A 17,771-nucleotide genomic window follows, 5' to 3' on the forward strand; every position below is an offset into this window, starting at 1 on the left:
AGGGTAAACCATAGTAAGTAGCCTTATAAAAACTTGTGCACATTAGCAATAAAACTATAAAATATTGAGTATATATATTCAGATATTTATGTTAAAATTAAAAAAAGGTAGGAGGAGTTGATAATTGGAGTTTTGAGCACAAAATAGACACATCTGTGTATTCGTAAATATAGAAACATATGTTGAAGAAAGAGTTTTTAATTATCCAATTCGCATTGGAAGATAGTGTATTTTGGAAAATAATCAATATAACTATAAAATTTAAGAGGAATGTGTATTTGTAAAATACTATGTGTTATCAAATGACTCTAAAAATACCTGGTTGTGTATAATATTTAACATCAGTTGATTTTATTTTATTCGGTCATAATAAAAGAGTAATTTTATTGGTGTTATGTTTGTTGGTTATTCTGTTGCGTCTTAACTGGTTATCGTGTATATTAAACTAAAGACCGATTGGACTTTTTAATAGATCTGTTAATAAAACACACATTTTAGCATATTTCCCTTTTATTTTAATTTAATTGATATTATTGTATTAAATCGTGTAAAATATAATTTAAAATGGCCGATGTGTATGTAAATCGCAAGCTGTTGGCACCGAACGATTCATACTTAACACACAAGTCAACGAGTCTTGACCAATTTGAGAGTATACCAACCACAACTAATGAAGAATATGTAGATTTTAAAAGGCCGGAATATTTGAACTTGGTGGTACGATGAAAACGTAGTTAGATAAAATATTTAAAACTTAACTAAGATAAATAGTGCACAAGTACAAATGGTATTCAGAACGGCTTGGCAAACTCGGCAAACAATCGGGATTTCTACACGTTAAACCAGTTGCTGGTTCCTTTTATAGAGAAGAGAACCTTTGAGTTGCTCGACTCGGTGTGCGCGCTGCACTGGTGTTGTTTTTCAGGACATATTGACCTTGTCAATAAGTTGCTGGATATAGGCTGTGACCCGTTTCTTCCCGATCCAATCAACTATGAGTCGCCCATATACTATGCAATTAAATCGTCAAGCGCCCACATAGTGTCGGTGCTCCTGAAGAGGTTCGGCCCGCTCATCCTGTGCCACGAGAACAGGATCGGAAAGACGCCGTTCCTAGTGGCAGTATCGGAGTTTGTTGAAGAGGATATTCTGGCAGTGCTGCACGTGTTAGAGTTTTTGTACCTGTCAGGAGTGTCGGTGGAGGAGCAGGACCAAAACGTAAGTTGAGCAATGACTAATAAATCTCGTAGGGCACTACGGCAGTCATGTTTGCCTGCAAGAGGGGCCAGTTGTTTGTGGTACAGTGGCTGCTCAAGAAGGGAGCTGACTTATCGCATAGAGACCACTTCGGATCCACAGTGCTGCACTACGCAGTCATTGGAGCCAATTTGGAAGTGGTAATGTTCCTGGTGCAAAAGGGACTGGCGGGACTGACTAAAGTAAAATCGCTAAACAACGTTAACCCGTCAGAGCCAGCACTGGAGCAGGACTCCCTCGACTTGTGCAAAGAAAGAGGCAATAAGCTGCAGTACCTGTTGCTGTGGATGTGCTGGCTCCAGTGGAGAACATTTGGAAGGGTTTATGCCTTTAACAGCGTGTATCCAGTGTTATACTGGCTAGTGTCGGTTTTAAACCTGCTTATGCTCTTCCCGGTCTGGAGTGGCACATATGAATTTAGACCAGATAAAAACAAGTTCTTTTACGTGTTTCTTTTTTCGTATTTTATGACACAGGCGTTTTGGGTCATGAGTAAGTTAACGTAGGCATATGAATATAGATATTGATTTGAAACATGTTTATTTCTCTTATCGTTTCAGTGATTTATCTTTTTTAGATAAGTTGAGTGATCCAGGTGTTTCGAAGAATGAGGGATATTGGTTACCGTATTATTCGCCACCTGAGTATGTTAACTGGTTGTAGCTACTAGTTATCGGTAACATTGTAACATTTGTATCTTAACCTACATTATATGTATTGACTTGGATTTTCCAAATATTGTGTAAATGACAAATATACTCATGACAAATTTAGCTATTTAAGACTTACTCCGTTTGAAGGAGTGTTGGATTCACTCCACAAGAGACAGCAAATGGTCAACTTTGAATACTATTGCATAAACAAGGACCTTAATAAGCACTTCTTTGCTAAAACGAACACTAGCAAATATGCCAAAAAGTATAAAAACTCAATTAGCAATGAGGATTTGCTGGAACCATTGAATGATGAGGACACAGTGAACCCATTCTTGCCAAGAGTGAATACGTGTAACGAGGAAATAAATAACATCACGACGGAAATGAGGTCGGTCTACCCACAGGTGGCAAATGAGAGGTGCACAAAGAATACCAAGGAGTATAACAACGCGGTTTTAAACTTTGAGAACTCGAATAAAATATGTTTAACCTGCGGGAAGACTAGAGCAATGAGGGAACACCATTGTGCAATATGCAATACGTGCTTAATGTAAGTTTGCGTGTAGTTAGATGGGCGCCGGCGTTGTTAACGAGTCGTCTGCCATGTACGCTGTATTTTAGCAGTTTACTCCCTAGTTAATCATTAAACACACATATTGCTTCGTAGACGACAGGACCACCACTGCGCGTGGCTGGATAACTGCGTCGGCTCGGGGAACCAGAAGAAGTTCTTCGTGTTCCTGAGCTTCCTGGGATTCACGTTCGTGTACTTCTACTTCCTGTTCTTCCAGTACTTCACGTTGAGGTTCACCAGGGGGATAGTGATGAGGGACGTGATGCTGTTCTCAGTGGGAGTGCTGGGAAACGGACTGTTTCTGTTCTTCGTGATTCACCTGTGGCTAAGGACAATAAGGTCGATGCTGACGGACGTAACATACTACGAGTTCCTAAAGAAACCGCCACACATCAGGCTGAAATACAAGGGAAACGTCCACGAAAGACTCTGGGACTTCAAAGGACTCAAATTCGGGGAACTCGTGAAAAACGTCGTCAAGTTCTGGACGTACAAAGTAAAACACTACGAGGCAGAATCGGCCTAAAGTACTACACAAGCAATGATTCCATGTATGAAAAGCATTGTATGATAATTTTTTAAAATATTTGGTCAGTGAACACGAGGTTATTCATAAAATAAATGCCACTTGATTATGTGTGTCGTGTATGAATTATAGTGTTGAATTTTTATAATGGACCTAATTTAAATTAATTTTGTAAAATATACGTGTATATAAATATTGATATGTTCTGATTTTAAAATGGATAGAGAATGTGCTGTGATGCTATCCTCGGTCACTGTGTCAAAAGAGAACATGAACGAGGATAATGACGATTTGACAAGAAATTGGACTCAGTTATCGCATAAAACTAAGGAATCCAATTTAGTAGTGGATTTGATCAATGTGCTATCAGGGTTAGAGTCGAGCTTCTTTACATGGACGAGGAATAGAGAAACTGGCAAATACAACATATTCACAAACCCGTTAATACAAAATGGTACGTTGGAACGTGTAACAAACTGATGTGTAGACTTTGAAGCCGACGTTTTTGAAATGTGTTCTGCAATACTGGACGTTCGACTGCACCAGAGAGTGCTCTTGGACTTTATTGATCAGGGCGAGAATAGTTTCATCTGCCAGTCGATATCAGAGGTGTTTCTGAGCGTTCTCGAGGATCTGCAGGACAGCTTAACGAAGTTCCACGACAAACACCTGGACTCGTTCCTGGGAATAGAAAAATTGTTCGTATACCTGAAGCCGGCAACGCAGACGCTATCACTGCTTTCTGCAGTATCCACGGACTTCGACGCAGAAAAGCTTCTGAAAGATAAGAGTAACCTGGGAGTACTGATTTTAAACAGTCTGGAGCAGAGATGTAAAGGCGGTGTCGAAGCCGAGAAGGAGCTGTGCCAGTACCTTTACAACGTGAGCATGGAATCGTATTTCCAACTAATTAAAAATTACGTGTTGTACGGGTCAGTGAATGAGCACGTGGCCGATTTTTTTGTTAAATGTGGAAGGGAAAGAGAGTTTTTGGACCAGTACGTAAGAGTAAATCGCAAGGATGGAGAATCAGGGCTGTCAGAAGAAGATTGTGATGACGATCCTGATAAAGTATACTTTGACGAAGTGGGACTTTGGTTGGACAGAAGATACGTCCCCTCGGTGTTAAAAGACGCGGCAGTGAAGGTTTTTGAAGCTGGAGTGTACCTGAACGTGATGAATGTAACTAAGAGTCAGGAGCTGACGTTTAAGAACGTAGAAGAGTTGATAGCGAGTTTGGAAAACATACACACATCGTTATCTAATCAACTTTTGGAACATTTGAATGATAAATCGAACATTGGTGCGCTTTTTAAGAAGTTTTTTGACTTTTACCTCTGTCAAAGGTCGGATTACGTGACAAGTGTTATCGCAATGATGAAAGGAAACGAAGAATTGGACTCAATAAATGAGTACTTAAACGAGAAGAAACGTAAAAATCACAAGTGTGATAAGGAGGGAATTATGAGCCTGAGGAAGGGAGAGAATACTCCGAGCAGTGCAACGAGCTCATGGAAGGAGTACCATGACATTAGCAGCAGCGGCAGCTGCAGTGTCACTAGTAGTGCTGTTGGCACTGGCAGAAACAGCAGTAACGCTGAAGACGATGAATATCATGTTGAGGACAATGGCAGTGACGAAAACGGTTTCCTTTGGGTTACTCGTGACAATTTGAAGAACTTGACGGACTCGTTACAGTTTTATAAGTACTACGAGCATGTTAATCTAGGTTCTGAAGGCAATTTTAACAGTGTGGATCTGCATTATAGCAGTAGTAACAGTACTATTGATGCCGATGGAACAATCCGCATGGGCCAAAGCAGCTCCAACAATGTGACTGGTGGTGGTGGTGCTAGTGTCAATAGGGAGGCACGTAATGGCAAATTTAGATGTAACGTCAATTGGCGCGCCTCGAGACTCAATAATTATAACCTTGAAGACAGCAGTGATCGCTTCGACTCCTTGGTGGCCAGTGATACTGACCACAGGAGCCTCGTTCTCTGCTGTTGCATGGACAGAGTCAGTAGACTCGTGTTCACGCGGAAGGTGGTGTACAAGTACAAGCTGATGTTCAAGCTGCTCTTTCAGCTCAAGTACGCAGAGCACTCGCTTAACGAGCTGTCCTTGCACCACATGAAGACGAGCAGAGTACCCGTGGAGCCTGAGCTGATGGGCAGGCTGAACGTGCAGGTGTTCACAGTGACGAGGATGAGCCACTTCGTGAAGAGTGTGCTGCGCCACTTCCTGGTGGACGTGGTCTCAGTGGAGACTGGCGCGTTCATGTCGAACGTCTACGGCGACGTCCACGCGCTGTGCAAGGCCCACAAGGCGCTCGTGGACCTCCTCGTAGAGGCGTTGCTGCTTCGTGACGCTGAGTTGATCTCGGCGCTGCAGAGGGTGCTCTTGCTGATAGTCAAGTTTGCGACGGAGCTCCTGAAGTTCATTGACGACCCCAGCTACGCAGTATACCACCTGAAGCTGGACGCGGATGGCGGCTTAGCTGCCTCGAGTTCGCACTCCGCTGTGCATCTGGCCGCCTATAACCTTAACTGCCTACTCAGGAACCCAGGGTACCAGAACATGGTGGAGCTGTCCAGAACTGAGTTTGAGGGTGCCCTGAGTCACTTTAAGTCGTTACTCAGTAGAAGCGACCACTCACTAAGGAGTGCATTTGAATGAGTGCTAGGCACACTTAGTGCCAGGACATTGTATCGCAAATCTGTGGTATTAAGTTGCCTATTTTATGAATATTATTTGTATGTATACTGTGTTCATGTATGATTGTATGCATATTGTGTATATGTATGTATTTATATGGTTATGTATGCATATTGTGTGTGTGTGTATATGTGCTTATATATTTATGTATGTATATTTAAGTATTTACATGCTTATATTTTGTATATGTACATATGTATGCTTGTATGTTTTTGTGCTTATATATATGTGTGTGTGTGCACATGCTTGTATAGGGTATGTATGTGTGCTTTTATTATTTTAGTGCCTATCTACTATGCTTTTAGAGGGCTTTGCAGTATCCGGCTCAAGTAAGTTGCTTAAAAATTAGAAGTGTTTTCTCAGCTCTTCCGTGTCCTGGAGCAGTAGCCTGAGGTGGACTGCGAAGGTGGCAATAGTAGCCCCGTCCAGGTGTCGGTGGTCCGAGGTGACCGCGAGGTTGCAAAAGGACCTGAGCTCGAGCCTGAAGTCCTCCTTGCCGGACTCGGACTCGGGGAGCGGCACTGGTACCGCCTTGTCGAGCGGCCTCCCCATGGCCACGATCGTCGCCTGGCCGTCGAACAGCCTCGGCATGACGTAGGTGCCGCCTATGGGTCCCAGGTTGCTCAGGGAGCAGGTGCCGCCCCTGATGTCGGCCATGCCCAGCTTCCTGCTGTTGGCGCTCTCCTGGAGGCGGTTCAGCTCCCTCTGAATCTGCCTCACCGTCAGCTTGTTCACGTTCTTGATGTTGGGGACCACGAGGCCGTACTTGCTGTTGATTGCGACGCTGATGTTGTGGTTCTTGTAGAGCAGGTACGAGTCGCCGTTGAACTTCGAGTTCATGATCGGCACCTTTTCCAGCGCCAGCGAGAGCGCCTTGATGATGAACGGCGTGATCGTCACCTTTACTGGCTCAAGTCCCTCTTCTGCTGCTGATTTCGGCGGGTTTTCTCTCAGGCTTTTGTACAGCGCCTTAAGGCCTGTCATGTCCGCCTGCTCCCCTATTGTGACGTGCGGCACTTGCAGCGATGCTGTCATTGACTTTGCCATTGCTGCTCCAATCATGTCCAACTTAACTTCAACCACCTACACGTTTTTGAGTGCGTGCTCATTTTAATAACTATGCTATTTACTAGTTACATCGTCGTCCTTCTTCTCCTCAGCCCCCTTAGCGGTCGATGAGAATGTTCTTTTTTCATTTTCGAGGGTTTCAATCGGTAACTGTAAAATTAATATTATTAAATGTATTTGTGTAATGCCAGGTAGTGTTAGCATGTTAACTCAATACTAGTCTATCGCTATTATGTTTGTGTATTTTATTAAATAGGGGCTTTAATCTCTTTCCACCTACGTTTCTATTCTTGACAAGGGTGCTATAATTTCTCTTTTCGTTACCGAAATTACTACTACGATCATTAATATTATTTTCGGGTACCTCATCGACCGTATCTATGTCCATGAGTGGACTTCCTATCTTTATAGTGTCTCCCTCGTTGACATACAACTTCTTCACTGTGCCCGTATATCTGCTAGTTATTTCAACGGCTGCCTTGTCACTTTGTACGGTACAAACCGACTCCATCTCCTCCACCTGGTCGCCGACGTTCTTCTCCCACTTCAACAACTCGACTTCATTTATACCTGTAAAATAATTAAATTGTCGTAGGTGAGGTGTACGTTTCAGTATATTGAAACCGCGTGTATTAGTTACCTTCTCCTATATCGGATAGTTTAAATGTGGTGAGAGCCAATCTTTTTGCTGACTGATAAATAGACCTAGAGTGGAAGGTATTCGTGATTCTTGGCTTAACGAGTTGGAACAAGGATAAGAGTTTCATTGGTGTTTCTGGCTTATTTGAAGTATATGTGGTGTGTACTACATTAAATAAGAATATAATATTAATGAACTAGCTGTGTTAAACCGGGGAAACAAATAAAGTATTGTGATTAACACTCATTACTCCCAACATAGTGTAGCCCACATGAATTGCTATATACTAAACAACTATCGGTTTTGGCATTACCGTGATTATTGTTTTAATATTGGAATCATTCTTTTAATTCAATATTGTTAACACAATGTGGAAAATATTTATATAACGACACATATATTAAAATTCCTATTCTTATTTTGTCATTCCAATCATTTTAACTAAATTAAATTCTGATATATCTAAGTCGACATTAAATTAACAGGATTCCTCCAGTTTTCTCTGTTTATCATACCTCACATCAATGCTATATAAATCTGTATATATTCCCTTTTGCAAGATGAAATTACCATTATAAATGAAAATTGTTTTTTACCATGTCTAATTATCAAATTACTCAGTTTTGTTCTCATTTATAGATGCACTTTGGTGCCTGAATGAGTTGGTATGAACTCCCCGTGAGTATAATGCTTTCCTCTATATTTTTCAATTAAATTTCCTGTCAACTCCAGTTTTAAATTTTTATAGTTTATTTTCTTTATTGTTTAGTGATATATTTGATTTGCCAGTATTTATAATTCAGTTTATTTACACATTGACACAGTTGCAGTTTTAACTCCAGAGATTTTGGGATTCATAATATTTAATTTATATAAGTCTTAGTTAACGATGGTAGATGAGACTCCAACATCGGTTTTAAACAGTCCCCCTGCGGATGCTATAATTTTGGATCGTGTGGTACACGAGAACATTAAGAGAGTTCCTAAGCCCGAGATAAAGGAAAGGATCATTGAGGTTCCAGAAATAGAATATGTTGAAAAAATAATAGAGGTGCCTGAGCCTGTTTATGAGGAAAAAATTGTACATGTTGCGAAGCCCGTCGTGTGTGAGAGGGTGAAGAAGGTTAAGAAGCCAATAATACAGGAAAAAATAGTAGAGGTACCGGTCGTTCAAGTAGTCGACAAATATGTGGAAGTTCCGCAGTACGTGTATCAAGAAAAGGTGGTGGAGGTACCGAAGGTTGTTATCCAGGAAAGGATCGTATCAATTCCTAAAAAGGTAACAAAGGAGAAGATAGTTGAGGTTCCAAGGATTGAATATAGAGAGGTAAGAACGCCGCTTAAATTTTTTCAGTAGATTTCGTAGTCATCTATAAGTTTTGTAATTATTAATACTGAACTGTTGAGGAGGTGGTGCTTCCTCTCCTATCAATTTCTAATTTACTTATTCTTACTGTATCAACGTGTAAATACCCTTTAGGTGGTTACTGAGAAGATTGTTGAGGTCGAAGAAGAGGTTCCGGAAATTGTGGAGAAGGAAGTTCATGTCACACACTACATCGACCGGCCGTACGAGGTGGAGAAGGTAGTAGAGGTTCCTCAGGTGCAGCACGTGTACAAGGACGTGTACAAGACCCAGTATCGCAATGTGCCTCAGCCTGTGGAGGTCCCGGTAACCCACTATCGCAGGATACCCGTCGAGAAGGTTATTGACAGAAAGGTACCAGTACCAGTTGAACTAGAAGTAGTGAAAAAAATCCAGTGCGCCAAGTTCGAACCAAGGTTAGTTTGACTTTAGATCACAGTTTGCCTCACCGGAACCGTGTCTTTCTGATTAAATAATTTAATTTGTTTTTAGGTACAGAGAAGTTCCGGTTCCGGTTCACGTGCAAAGAGTCATCGACCATCCGTTGCCTGAGACCGTTCTGAAGAATCCTTCAACAGCAGTTGATTACTATAAAGACGTTCAAAAGGATTTGCAAAAATTGACTAAACTATAATTATTCCTTGTGATGTAGCTAGCTGGCTTCTATTTTTCAGATTTAATTTGTGTATTGTTTATTTATGTGTAATAGTCAAAAGTTATAGTTGTATCTTTAATATCATGGAAGACTCTTTAGGTTCGGAGCCGGTTAGCGAATCGCGAAGTGTGTTTTCGTCACCAGGCTACACCTACTTCATCTGGTTTTTGATCGGATGCATGGCACACTTCGGCCTGCAGCTGTTTGTGCTATCTTGCAGCATTTTTACAGACGTACTGGAAGTCCCGAGTAATTACTGTGGGACTTTTCTGGCTAATATGGTGGCGCTCGCCATAATAAGCTGTTACCTAGGATTCGTAGTCTCACACGTCCTCTTCCCTCTTAAAAAGGTAACCCTAGAGTTCAGCTTCATCATAACTTCGGTCTCTCTAGTGCTCCTGTGTCTAGTAAACATAACTGACAAAAAAATAGGAAGAGTGGTGTACATATTGGCCATGTTCGTAGGGTGCTTCTGCTTCGGAGTAATGGAGTCAGTGGGCATAACCACAGCCAGCGACCCAACTCTCCAAGGAAGACCGCCGAAAAGAGTGGTGTTTTTCCTCTGCGGTCATCCAATAGGGTACGCGCTGGCACTGTTGATCCACCTGGTGATAGAGAACAGCTACTTCGCATTCTACATCAACTCGTGTGGGTACACGGGAGCAATTTACAGCTGCTACGGAATACTGGTCATGGTGCTCCTGGGAGTGCCGGTAATACTGTTCGTGATAATGCACCTGTACCCAATGAAATCCAAAAGGAACCTGTGGCAGGATTCTAACATCATCAACTCGACGATTTACTACGCAGAGGCACTGAGACTGCTGAAGAAATACACACATTACATAGTGATCCTGGTGGTGATTGAGGCGACGGAAGTTATTCTAAACTGGAGAATAGGTAAAAGCAGTAGTTACTTAAGAGTTAGTGAATTAATTAATTGTGTACACACACTAAGTGTGTGGGTGTTTATGTGTAGATAAATGAGGTGTTGATTAAATTGCGTTCAGTGCTATTCCTACACGACCCGTACCCGAAGTTTGACTCGATAGTCTGCTCACTGTCGATAGTGATGGGATACGCAATCTTCGACTTCGTAGGAAGAGGGTTCGCAATCGGAGTGAGAAGAATGGTGTCAGATTTGAAGGACAGAAACAGGATAATGCTCAATATTTCAAAGACGGAAGAGCAGGAAAAGGGAGAAAAGAGTACAGAAGAGGAGACAACTGGAAAGAATAGTCGTCCAGAACCAATGAGAAGTGAAGCAACTACTCCAGGAATGCCGATAAATGAAGAAACTACTCCAGAAGTGCCTATAAATGGAGAGCAAACTCCAGAAGGGCTTAGAAATAAGGAAAAAGGGCCAAAACAAAAGGGTGAAAAGGAGGTAAAGGCATCGAAAAAAAAAGGAAAAAAGGAAAAAACTCCAGAGGAAATGGAAAAGGGAATGGATGATCAGTTGGATCAGGACCCGGAACTGAGGAGCAACCTTAGGTTGGGACTGTACACGAATTTCCTGCCATTCACATGGCTGCCGATCACGTTCAGGATAATCACGGGGGTGGTAATATTTATGCAGAGGCACCACCCGGAGAGCCTGGCGCTGGCAAATTACACGAACCTGCAGGGCACACTCATGCTCACGATGATCAACGCGTTCATCAGAGGAGTGGTCCTGAGTTACGTGTACTCGAACCTGTTTGAGTCGTCGAGAGCAGAGTACCTGAGGGAACATAACGTGACAGTGCACGCAGTGAAGGGCGAGGCCAAGGAGTGCGTTGACATGAGGTACACGGCAAACGCCGCGGGCTCGATCATGGTCTCGATCGTGCGCATGATTGACCTGTCAGTGATGCTGGTTCTGGCCTACGTCTTCTACAAGTACAACAGACTCCTCTTCGACGTCAGCGAGGTCTACATTGAGAGGAGCGTGTGGGCGACGGACCACCTGAGCAGCGACTTCTACAAATTCTTCTGGTGGGTGCGGAGCATACTCTACCTGATCTGGAGAGACATGAGAACCCCGTTTGTGTGGAGGCCGAGAGAGTGAGGGAATCGCCGCCGAAAGCAGCAGCACTGTAGTCTACATCAATCGAATGTGTTTGTGCTTGTCTATGCGTGTATGTCAATATCAGGAGTAATGTTGTATGTTGTGTGTTTATGATAGCAAATGGAATGAAATTGTGTGTTTATGATAGCAAATGGAATGAAATTGGGTGTTTATGATAGCAAATGGAATGAAATTGGGTGTTTATCAACTGCGTATGCTTGTTAGTATGTGCATGGGTACGTTTGTATTGTATTTACTTGGTGGCAGTGTGTATATATCTTAAGTGTAGGTGAACACATGTACGCAAACAAATACTCGTAGAGGTATGATTATCATACACGCTTGAGCACGGATGTACATACTTGTGTACAGACATAAAGATACACACCCAAGTACACACATAAATATAAATGGTGTGGACACAGATAAATAATATGGGCGCGCATAGACATGCATAAAAAAACACATACAAACGCACTAACAGATATATGACACTAAAATCAGGACAGAGTCCACAGTTCTATCATGTATACGTCGAAGTAGGTGGACGACGCGAGCTGCGGCGAGTCGTAGGACTCACACTTCGTAGTGTACCCCGTGGAAAGAGTCTTGTCTACGATGATTGCAGGCCCGTTCGCACCAACTATTATGCTGTCCGTTGAAAACTTAACGCCAGTAGCGTTTTTGGCAGTGAACTCATAGAGCCTCTTAAAGGGCGAGAACGTGAAAATGAACGAGTTCATCTGGTGTACAACTGAAAATGCGTTAACACGTGCTTCTCATACATGCGTCTAATATCAACTTACTTTCCTGTGGAGTGAAAAAGCCTTTAATTGGAGAGTGTAACAGATTTGGAATGAATACACCAAATACTTCCAATTTTTTAGTTTTTATGAATAACAGTGCCGGCGATGACACCTTAATACACTCTGTGACTCGTTTTATAAGCCCGGTCATCGTAGCTCCATGTGTGTAGGATGCGTAAATGTTTTGTGGATCCTATGATTGGTGTTATTGTATTGATGGTGGTATTCAATAACAATAATTAATGGTGGTATTCAATAACAATAATTAATGGTGGTATTCAATAATGCTAATAATAATAAAAATGATTAAGAATGGCAGTAATAAACAATGGCAGTGACAAACTATGGTAATAATAAACAAGTACAATATGTACGGTACTTATGTATCTAATTGTATATATATATATATATATATATCCAAACGGCTAGTGGCATGAAAGCGTACCAGAATGCGATATATTGCATTGAGCTTGGCCCATATCACTTCCCAGTGAGTCTCACTCAGTATTGAGGAGCTCGACGACAGGCGGGGCCTGTAAAAGTGCCTGATCTTCACGTTCATCAGGTACGGCGTCGGCGTGTCCACCTCGTGGATCTTCTTGTCGACCTTCTTTATCCTGAGGCTGTAGGCGATCTTCGTGAGCTTGTCGATCTGGATGCTGTCGTCGAGCCCTATGTGGTAGAGGAGCTCCTCGGCAGCCTCCTTGCTGGTCGCCGCCAGCAGCTTCGCGCGCGTGCACTTGATGAGCGCCACGCAGTACCTGCACAGCACAATCTCCCCCTCGAAGAGCAGGTTCCCGTAAATCCTCACTATGTAGTCGAAGGGCAGTATTTGAGAGAAGCCCGTCTGTATTGACCTTGCCACCCAGGCCGCCACGTCCACCCTCAGGTTCTTCAGGTGCTCCACCGTCTTCTTCAGGTGCGAGACGAGCACTGAGATCACGAACGTCACGAATGTCACGAAGCCTCTTCTGTCCACGAAGAAGAAGCGCATTCCAATGTTCAGGTTACTACTGCTTACGCACTTGTTCATGAAGCGGTACAATAGACACAGCACTGCATTCGGCGATAGATATATTAGCAACAAACAACAAAGTGACGGTATCACCTACAAATGTTATGTGTTGTTAGTGTTAATTAGCAATGTATTCTGACTGGTGCTACTAACTGATGTGTTATATCTTTTGTTAATTAGCAATATATTCTGACTGGTGCCACCAAAAGATGAGTTATAGCTATTGTTACTAATTGATGAGTTATAAATATTGTTACTAACTGATGAGTTATAAATATTGTTACTAAGTGCTAGTAACGGCGTGTAGTCGATTGTGCTATCTATCTGTGCACATATATATGTACAATTAGCACACTGCCGCGTTTAACTTTGTTTCTGTGCAAACTTACTGGTAGAAACTCAATCTTGGTCGAAAAATACGAATTTAACACCCAGAGGATCCTCTTGACCTCGAGAACCCCTTGGTCTGTCAGAAGCACGGTAAAGTCAGTCACATCTGTGAGCTTGTACACCGACCTGTCTATTGACGTGCTTGTCATCTGCTTCGTGAACCCTTTCGAGAGATTTGTTATCAGTTCCATGTCCTTCGTGTATATTTTCGACAGGTTGCTTCTGTCGACTATGGTCTCTACATCCAACTCCATCGTTTTCACTGGGCTCGGGGCTTCGCTCCCGTTTGGCGGTGCGCTCACTATTTCCATTTTTTCTGAGGCCGCTGTGGCCTCATGTTCTCTCCTTTCGGACTCCACGTTGCTGTGAGTTTCGAAAGGTGGCATGTCGTCCTCGGCGTTACTTGCGTTGCTGCAGCTTCTGCTGTACGATATCACCACGCTGTTCGACGCCGAGTGCTCTGGGATCGTGTTTATCACCGGCAGGTGATTAAGCATTGAGGGCATGTATGTGTACCCCTGCTGTGCTGAGTCCGAGTGCCTTCTGTAGCCCTCCTCTGACGCGTAGTCGCTGAACGTGTCTGGCGTGTACATGTTGTAGTCGCTCTCTCTGTAACTATCCATGTTGTAACTCTCCCTGTTTGCGTCTCTATAATATGCTCCATCATCGCTGTTCCTTTCTTCGTACCTTCCTTCTTCTGCTACCGGTTCGCTTTTATGCTTTTCCACATTCGATTTCAACTTATTTTTCCTTTTTGAGCCGCACACGAACGGGAAGCACACTATCACCTTCGATTTACTCTTCTTCATCGACACTCTTTTGTAGAATGGGTGATCTGGATTCCGGGAGGCGTTTACGTCTACGCTCGACTGCATCAGCTTCGAGTGGTGCGATGGCGGCGGCGGGAAGTACGAATACTTCGTGTTATATATAAACGTGTCCGACATCTGCCTCGTCTTTTCAACGTTCCTCACGAATGACTTTTTCTCCTCCGAGCCCTTCCGTATTCTCGCCAGCGCTGACTTCATCAGCTTCCTCTTGTTCGCATTTTCGTGATTCAGCAAGTGTATGTAGTCAATAAGCCTATCCTTGTTTCCCATTCCTGTTTTAACTTGTCAGTTTAAGTCCAAGTTTGCTACCCTATTTACAACTAAAATAACTAGTACCACATTCATATTTATGTGCTTCTATATATTTATATGTGTTTGTTTTTGTTTAAATACACACCTGTTTTACTTCCTTTTGAGAAGTCTGAGACCTGGATGCTGTATATGCTACTTGCGCTCTCCATTTCGTCAGGCTTACATACATCTAGAAACGAACTTTCCCTGCGCGACTGTGAATTCACGGTGACTTTAGAATCATCCTTGCTAATGTCTGAGCTGCTCGACGAGTCACTTTTCCTATACGAGGGCTTCTGCCTGAACCTTCTTATTAACCCATAGTAGAAGTGCAGAATCCCTCTCGACGATTTCTTTGTGCTCAAGCTCACTGAGGAGCTATCCCTCGCGCTCGGCGAGGCCTCCTTGTACGGGTTTACCCAGTAGTTGTATTCGTTGTCAGATTCGTTGAACACCTGTGACTCCAGGGACCTATCAAACTGGCGGTGCAGCTGGTCTATTCCTAGGGGTGAATCAATGAGGTCCGCCTGAAATCCAAAAATTCCTCCTAAAGCAGTTTATCAATTACTTCCTTCAGTGGATGCTGAAGATGTATTCCATTGCTTCAAATGGGTCAAACGGCTCAAACTTTTTAATATATTTGCTTAAGGACATAGAGACTAATTCTTACCGCTAAAGGTTGGACAGTAGTCTCCCATTTCGGTAGGCACGTTATCCTAAACTCACATTTAAACTTTATCACTCACTCCAAAGGTGGATGTGTAAGAGTCCGTGTAAAACGATGGGTTATCGATGTAGAATTTATCTGCGTCATTTGCCTTTATCCATATGTAATGCTTAATGATGTCCGGCACTCCTCTATGTTAACGTTATTAAACCCTTCGAATTTTAGTACTACTGTCTAACAAATGGGCAGGTGCACCTGACTCACCTTTGTATTGCTGTTTTAATTGACCCGTAGTTGTTGAACGTCGTTGAGATTGCGAACTTGACCATGTCAATGTTCCACACCGAGAGTTCAATCTCCTAAAACCATATTAGTGGAATTAATTTTATTTTTTTCAGTTTAAAACATCAGTTCACTTACATCTACATATTCGGATCTCCATTGTTTGTATATGGATGCGTTAACGAGGTATGTGATTTCGTTATCTTCATTTGGGTTGTAAGGCTCATCTACATGGGACCGGCCCTCGTTTTCCGTGGAATCCATCGGTTTAAATAGTGTGTATTAAAATCCCGTTGATGGGTTTTGTTTTTTATACACAAGCATAGATGTTCAAATTAAAGATTAGTGGTATTGGATTCTGGTGTGTAGCCATTAGATTTAATACCACATAAAATGTCCAAATATTCTGAATCTCGCAGATCAAAATATAATATTCAGATTCGGGATTATTTAAATGATCTTGTTTACTTAATCTGTTGAAATGATTCGAATTAGTTATTATGAATGGGGAAATCGTAATCTTGCGATAATTTCATTTAAACCTAAGTTATGTTCTATAAATTATTTACATTGATTTAAATCAAATTATTAGTTTCAGGATTTGGCTATTTTTAGTGTGAATATTTTGTTCTTTCTTTAGAAAAATTTGTAGTTTGCCAACTTACACATCATCAACTGAATAGCTTATTATATTCCACTCCCCTTTTCGTTGTTATGAACGGAATCGGCTTTGTTGTTGCGGAGTTTGAGCTGAAAATTACTTGAAAGTGCCTCAAGTCATTTCCGAGTCTCTGGTTCCCTAAATCCTGTTTTATTTACCAAGGCTTACTGTTTCTCGCCACTAAAATCCTTGAATTGATACACCTTTCCCAGCTGTCTCCAAGTGATGGTTTTATCTTATATGTTTATAAGTTTTTCTAATGACTTACTGACGCTCTCGGGTTTAAAAATGGTATATTGTTCTGTCCAACCACTCCTGATGCCTATAGATCTCTGATCTGGTTCCTTTTTTACCTGATTGATTGCCAATATAGCTAGGTTGTATTCATGGGCTATTCTTTTAAGTATCAGTGCGATTTTAATTATTGAATTAAAGCCTGGTTCCGGGAATCTGAACTTTGAATTAGAGCCATAATTCTAACCCTTCGTTTATATTAGCTCTAAAGATTGTTGCGATTGAGTCTATAATGACCAGCTTGACCTATGTGTGATTAATATTTAACGATTGTGTACATTTAATTTCAACATCTCCTCCATCTTTGAAGTCAAGAGGTAGTGTAGTTCCTAAACATTTCGATTATATTTATGTTAAGATCAAACATCGTTGTCCGTTACTTTGTACATGTATAGCTTCTCTAGCAGCTGATCAATTCCTTTGTGTTCTGGGCTATCGTTTAACATTTTACAATCATTATATTTAGACTCTACAGTAGTTTAAGAGCCGGGTTTAGATAAATACCTAGTATCTCAGTCATCCTTTGAATGGGAAAAGTCCCATTAGTATACAAATATAGTACAACATGGTCAGTCGAGTTTATCAAATTCCCGATTAGTATCTAAATTAAATATGTGTCGGTAGAATCTGGAATAATATTAAGTATACTACATATTACAACATGAAGAATGGTTATATTGTATCTAATAGCTTTAGAACCTGTATAAACAAGTGGTTAGATGAAGAAGGTTGCACATTTGATGATTTTATAAAATATGTAAGTGTTTTTAGTTTAATTGTAAACTTAATACCTCAGAGGCCAGGGAAAGAGCGAATTGAGTTTTTCCAGAGCCGGAAGGCCCGTATAATTCAGCGATTTTTCCCAGTAGAATCCCTCCGTTGAGAGCTTCATCGATTTCACTTATTCCGAACTTAAGGTACTGGGGCTCACTCGACCGGTATTTATAATCATTCCATATATCTTCTACGGTCCTTTTCTTGAGAAACTCCATGATATTTTCTGTTTGTAAATATCTACAAATGTC

General features: G+C 41.8%; 7 protein-coding genes across 7 annotated transcripts; 4 read left to right on the top strand and 3 right to left on the bottom strand.

The window, feature by feature from the left end:
* Window positions 1–564: 564 nt before the first annotated feature.
* Window positions 565–3,013, top strand: TOT_040000456 (uncharacterized protein; the record flags this gene model as incomplete). The annotated part of the gene is made up of 6 exons (XM_009694086.1): window positions 565–717; window positions 772–1,218; window positions 1,251–1,749; window positions 1,835–1,901; window positions 2,032–2,463; window positions 2,581–3,013. 6 exons carry the CDS (start codon window positions 565–567, stop codon window positions 3,011–3,013), a joined length of 2,031 nt encoding a protein of 676 aa, XP_009692381.1.
* Window positions 3,014–3,229: 216 nt separating this feature from the next.
* Window positions 3,230–5,692, top strand: TOT_040000457 (uncharacterized protein; the record flags this gene model as incomplete). Its single annotated transcript, XM_009694087.1, has 2 exons — window positions 3,230–3,467; window positions 3,501–5,692. The coding sequence occupies 2 exons, from the start codon at window positions 3,230–3,232 to the stop codon at window positions 5,690–5,692; spliced, it is 2,430 nt and encodes an 809-aa protein (XP_009692382.1).
* Window positions 5,693–6,076: 384 nt separating this feature from the next.
* Window positions 6,077–7,566, bottom strand: TOT_040000458 (branched-chain alpha-keto acid dihydrolipoyl acyltransferase precursor; the record flags this gene model as incomplete). Its single annotated transcript, XM_009694088.1, has 5 exons — window positions 6,077–6,223; window positions 6,254–6,814; window positions 6,869–6,949; window positions 7,080–7,369; window positions 7,440–7,566. The coding sequence occupies 5 exons, from the start codon at window positions 7,564–7,566 to the stop codon at window positions 6,077–6,079; spliced, it is 1,206 nt and encodes a 401-aa protein (XP_009692383.1).
* A 762-nt stretch (window positions 7,567–8,328) lies between these two features.
* TOT_040000459 (membrane skeletal protein IMC1) lies at window positions 8,329–9,439 on the top strand (the record flags this gene model as incomplete). The annotated part of the gene is made up of 3 exons (XM_009694089.1): window positions 8,329–8,766; window positions 8,920–9,221; window positions 9,298–9,439. The coding sequence occupies 3 exons, from the start codon at window positions 8,329–8,331 to the stop codon at window positions 9,437–9,439; spliced, it is 882 nt and encodes a 293-aa protein (XP_009692384.1).
* Window positions 9,440–9,543: 104 nt separating this feature from the next.
* TOT_040000460 (conserved hypothetical protein) lies at window positions 9,544–11,542 on the top strand (the record flags this gene model as incomplete). Its single annotated transcript, XM_009694090.1, is given in 3 exon segments — window positions 9,544–10,383; window positions 10,440–11,441; window positions 11,450–11,542. Coding segments are annotated over 3 exon segments (1,935 nt in total).
* Window positions 11,543–12,010: 468 nt separating this feature from the next.
* TOT_040000461 (uncharacterized protein) lies at window positions 12,011–16,055 on the bottom strand (the record flags this gene model as incomplete). The annotated part of the gene is made up of 9 exons (XM_009694091.1): window positions 12,011–12,264; window positions 12,317–12,509; window positions 12,762–13,424; window positions 13,721–14,823; window positions 14,949–15,389; window positions 15,513–15,558; window positions 15,589–15,700; window positions 15,774–15,868; window positions 15,930–16,055. 9 exons carry the CDS (start codon window positions 16,053–16,055, stop codon window positions 12,011–12,013), a joined length of 3,033 nt encoding a protein of 1,010 aa, XP_009692386.1.
* A 407-nt stretch (window positions 16,056–16,462) lies between these two features.
* On the bottom strand, window positions 16,463–17,738 carry TOT_040000462 (uncharacterized protein; the record flags this gene model as incomplete). The annotated part of the gene is made up of 9 exons (XM_009694092.1): window positions 16,463–16,590; window positions 16,621–16,687; window positions 16,721–16,774; window positions 16,806–16,902; window positions 16,934–16,992; window positions 17,025–17,075; window positions 17,112–17,215; window positions 17,251–17,347; window positions 17,538–17,738. The coding sequence occupies 9 exons, from the start codon at window positions 17,736–17,738 to the stop codon at window positions 16,463–16,465; spliced, it is 858 nt and encodes a 285-aa protein (XP_009692387.1).
* Window positions 17,739–17,771: the final 33 nt, after the last annotated feature.

Source organism: Theileria orientalis, chromosome 4 (genome assembly GCF_000740895.1).
Source record: "Theileria orientalis strain Shintoku DNA, chromosome 4, complete genome".
Lineage (NCBI taxonomy): Eukaryota > Apicomplexa > Aconoidasida > Piroplasmida > Theileriidae > Theileria > Theileria orientalis.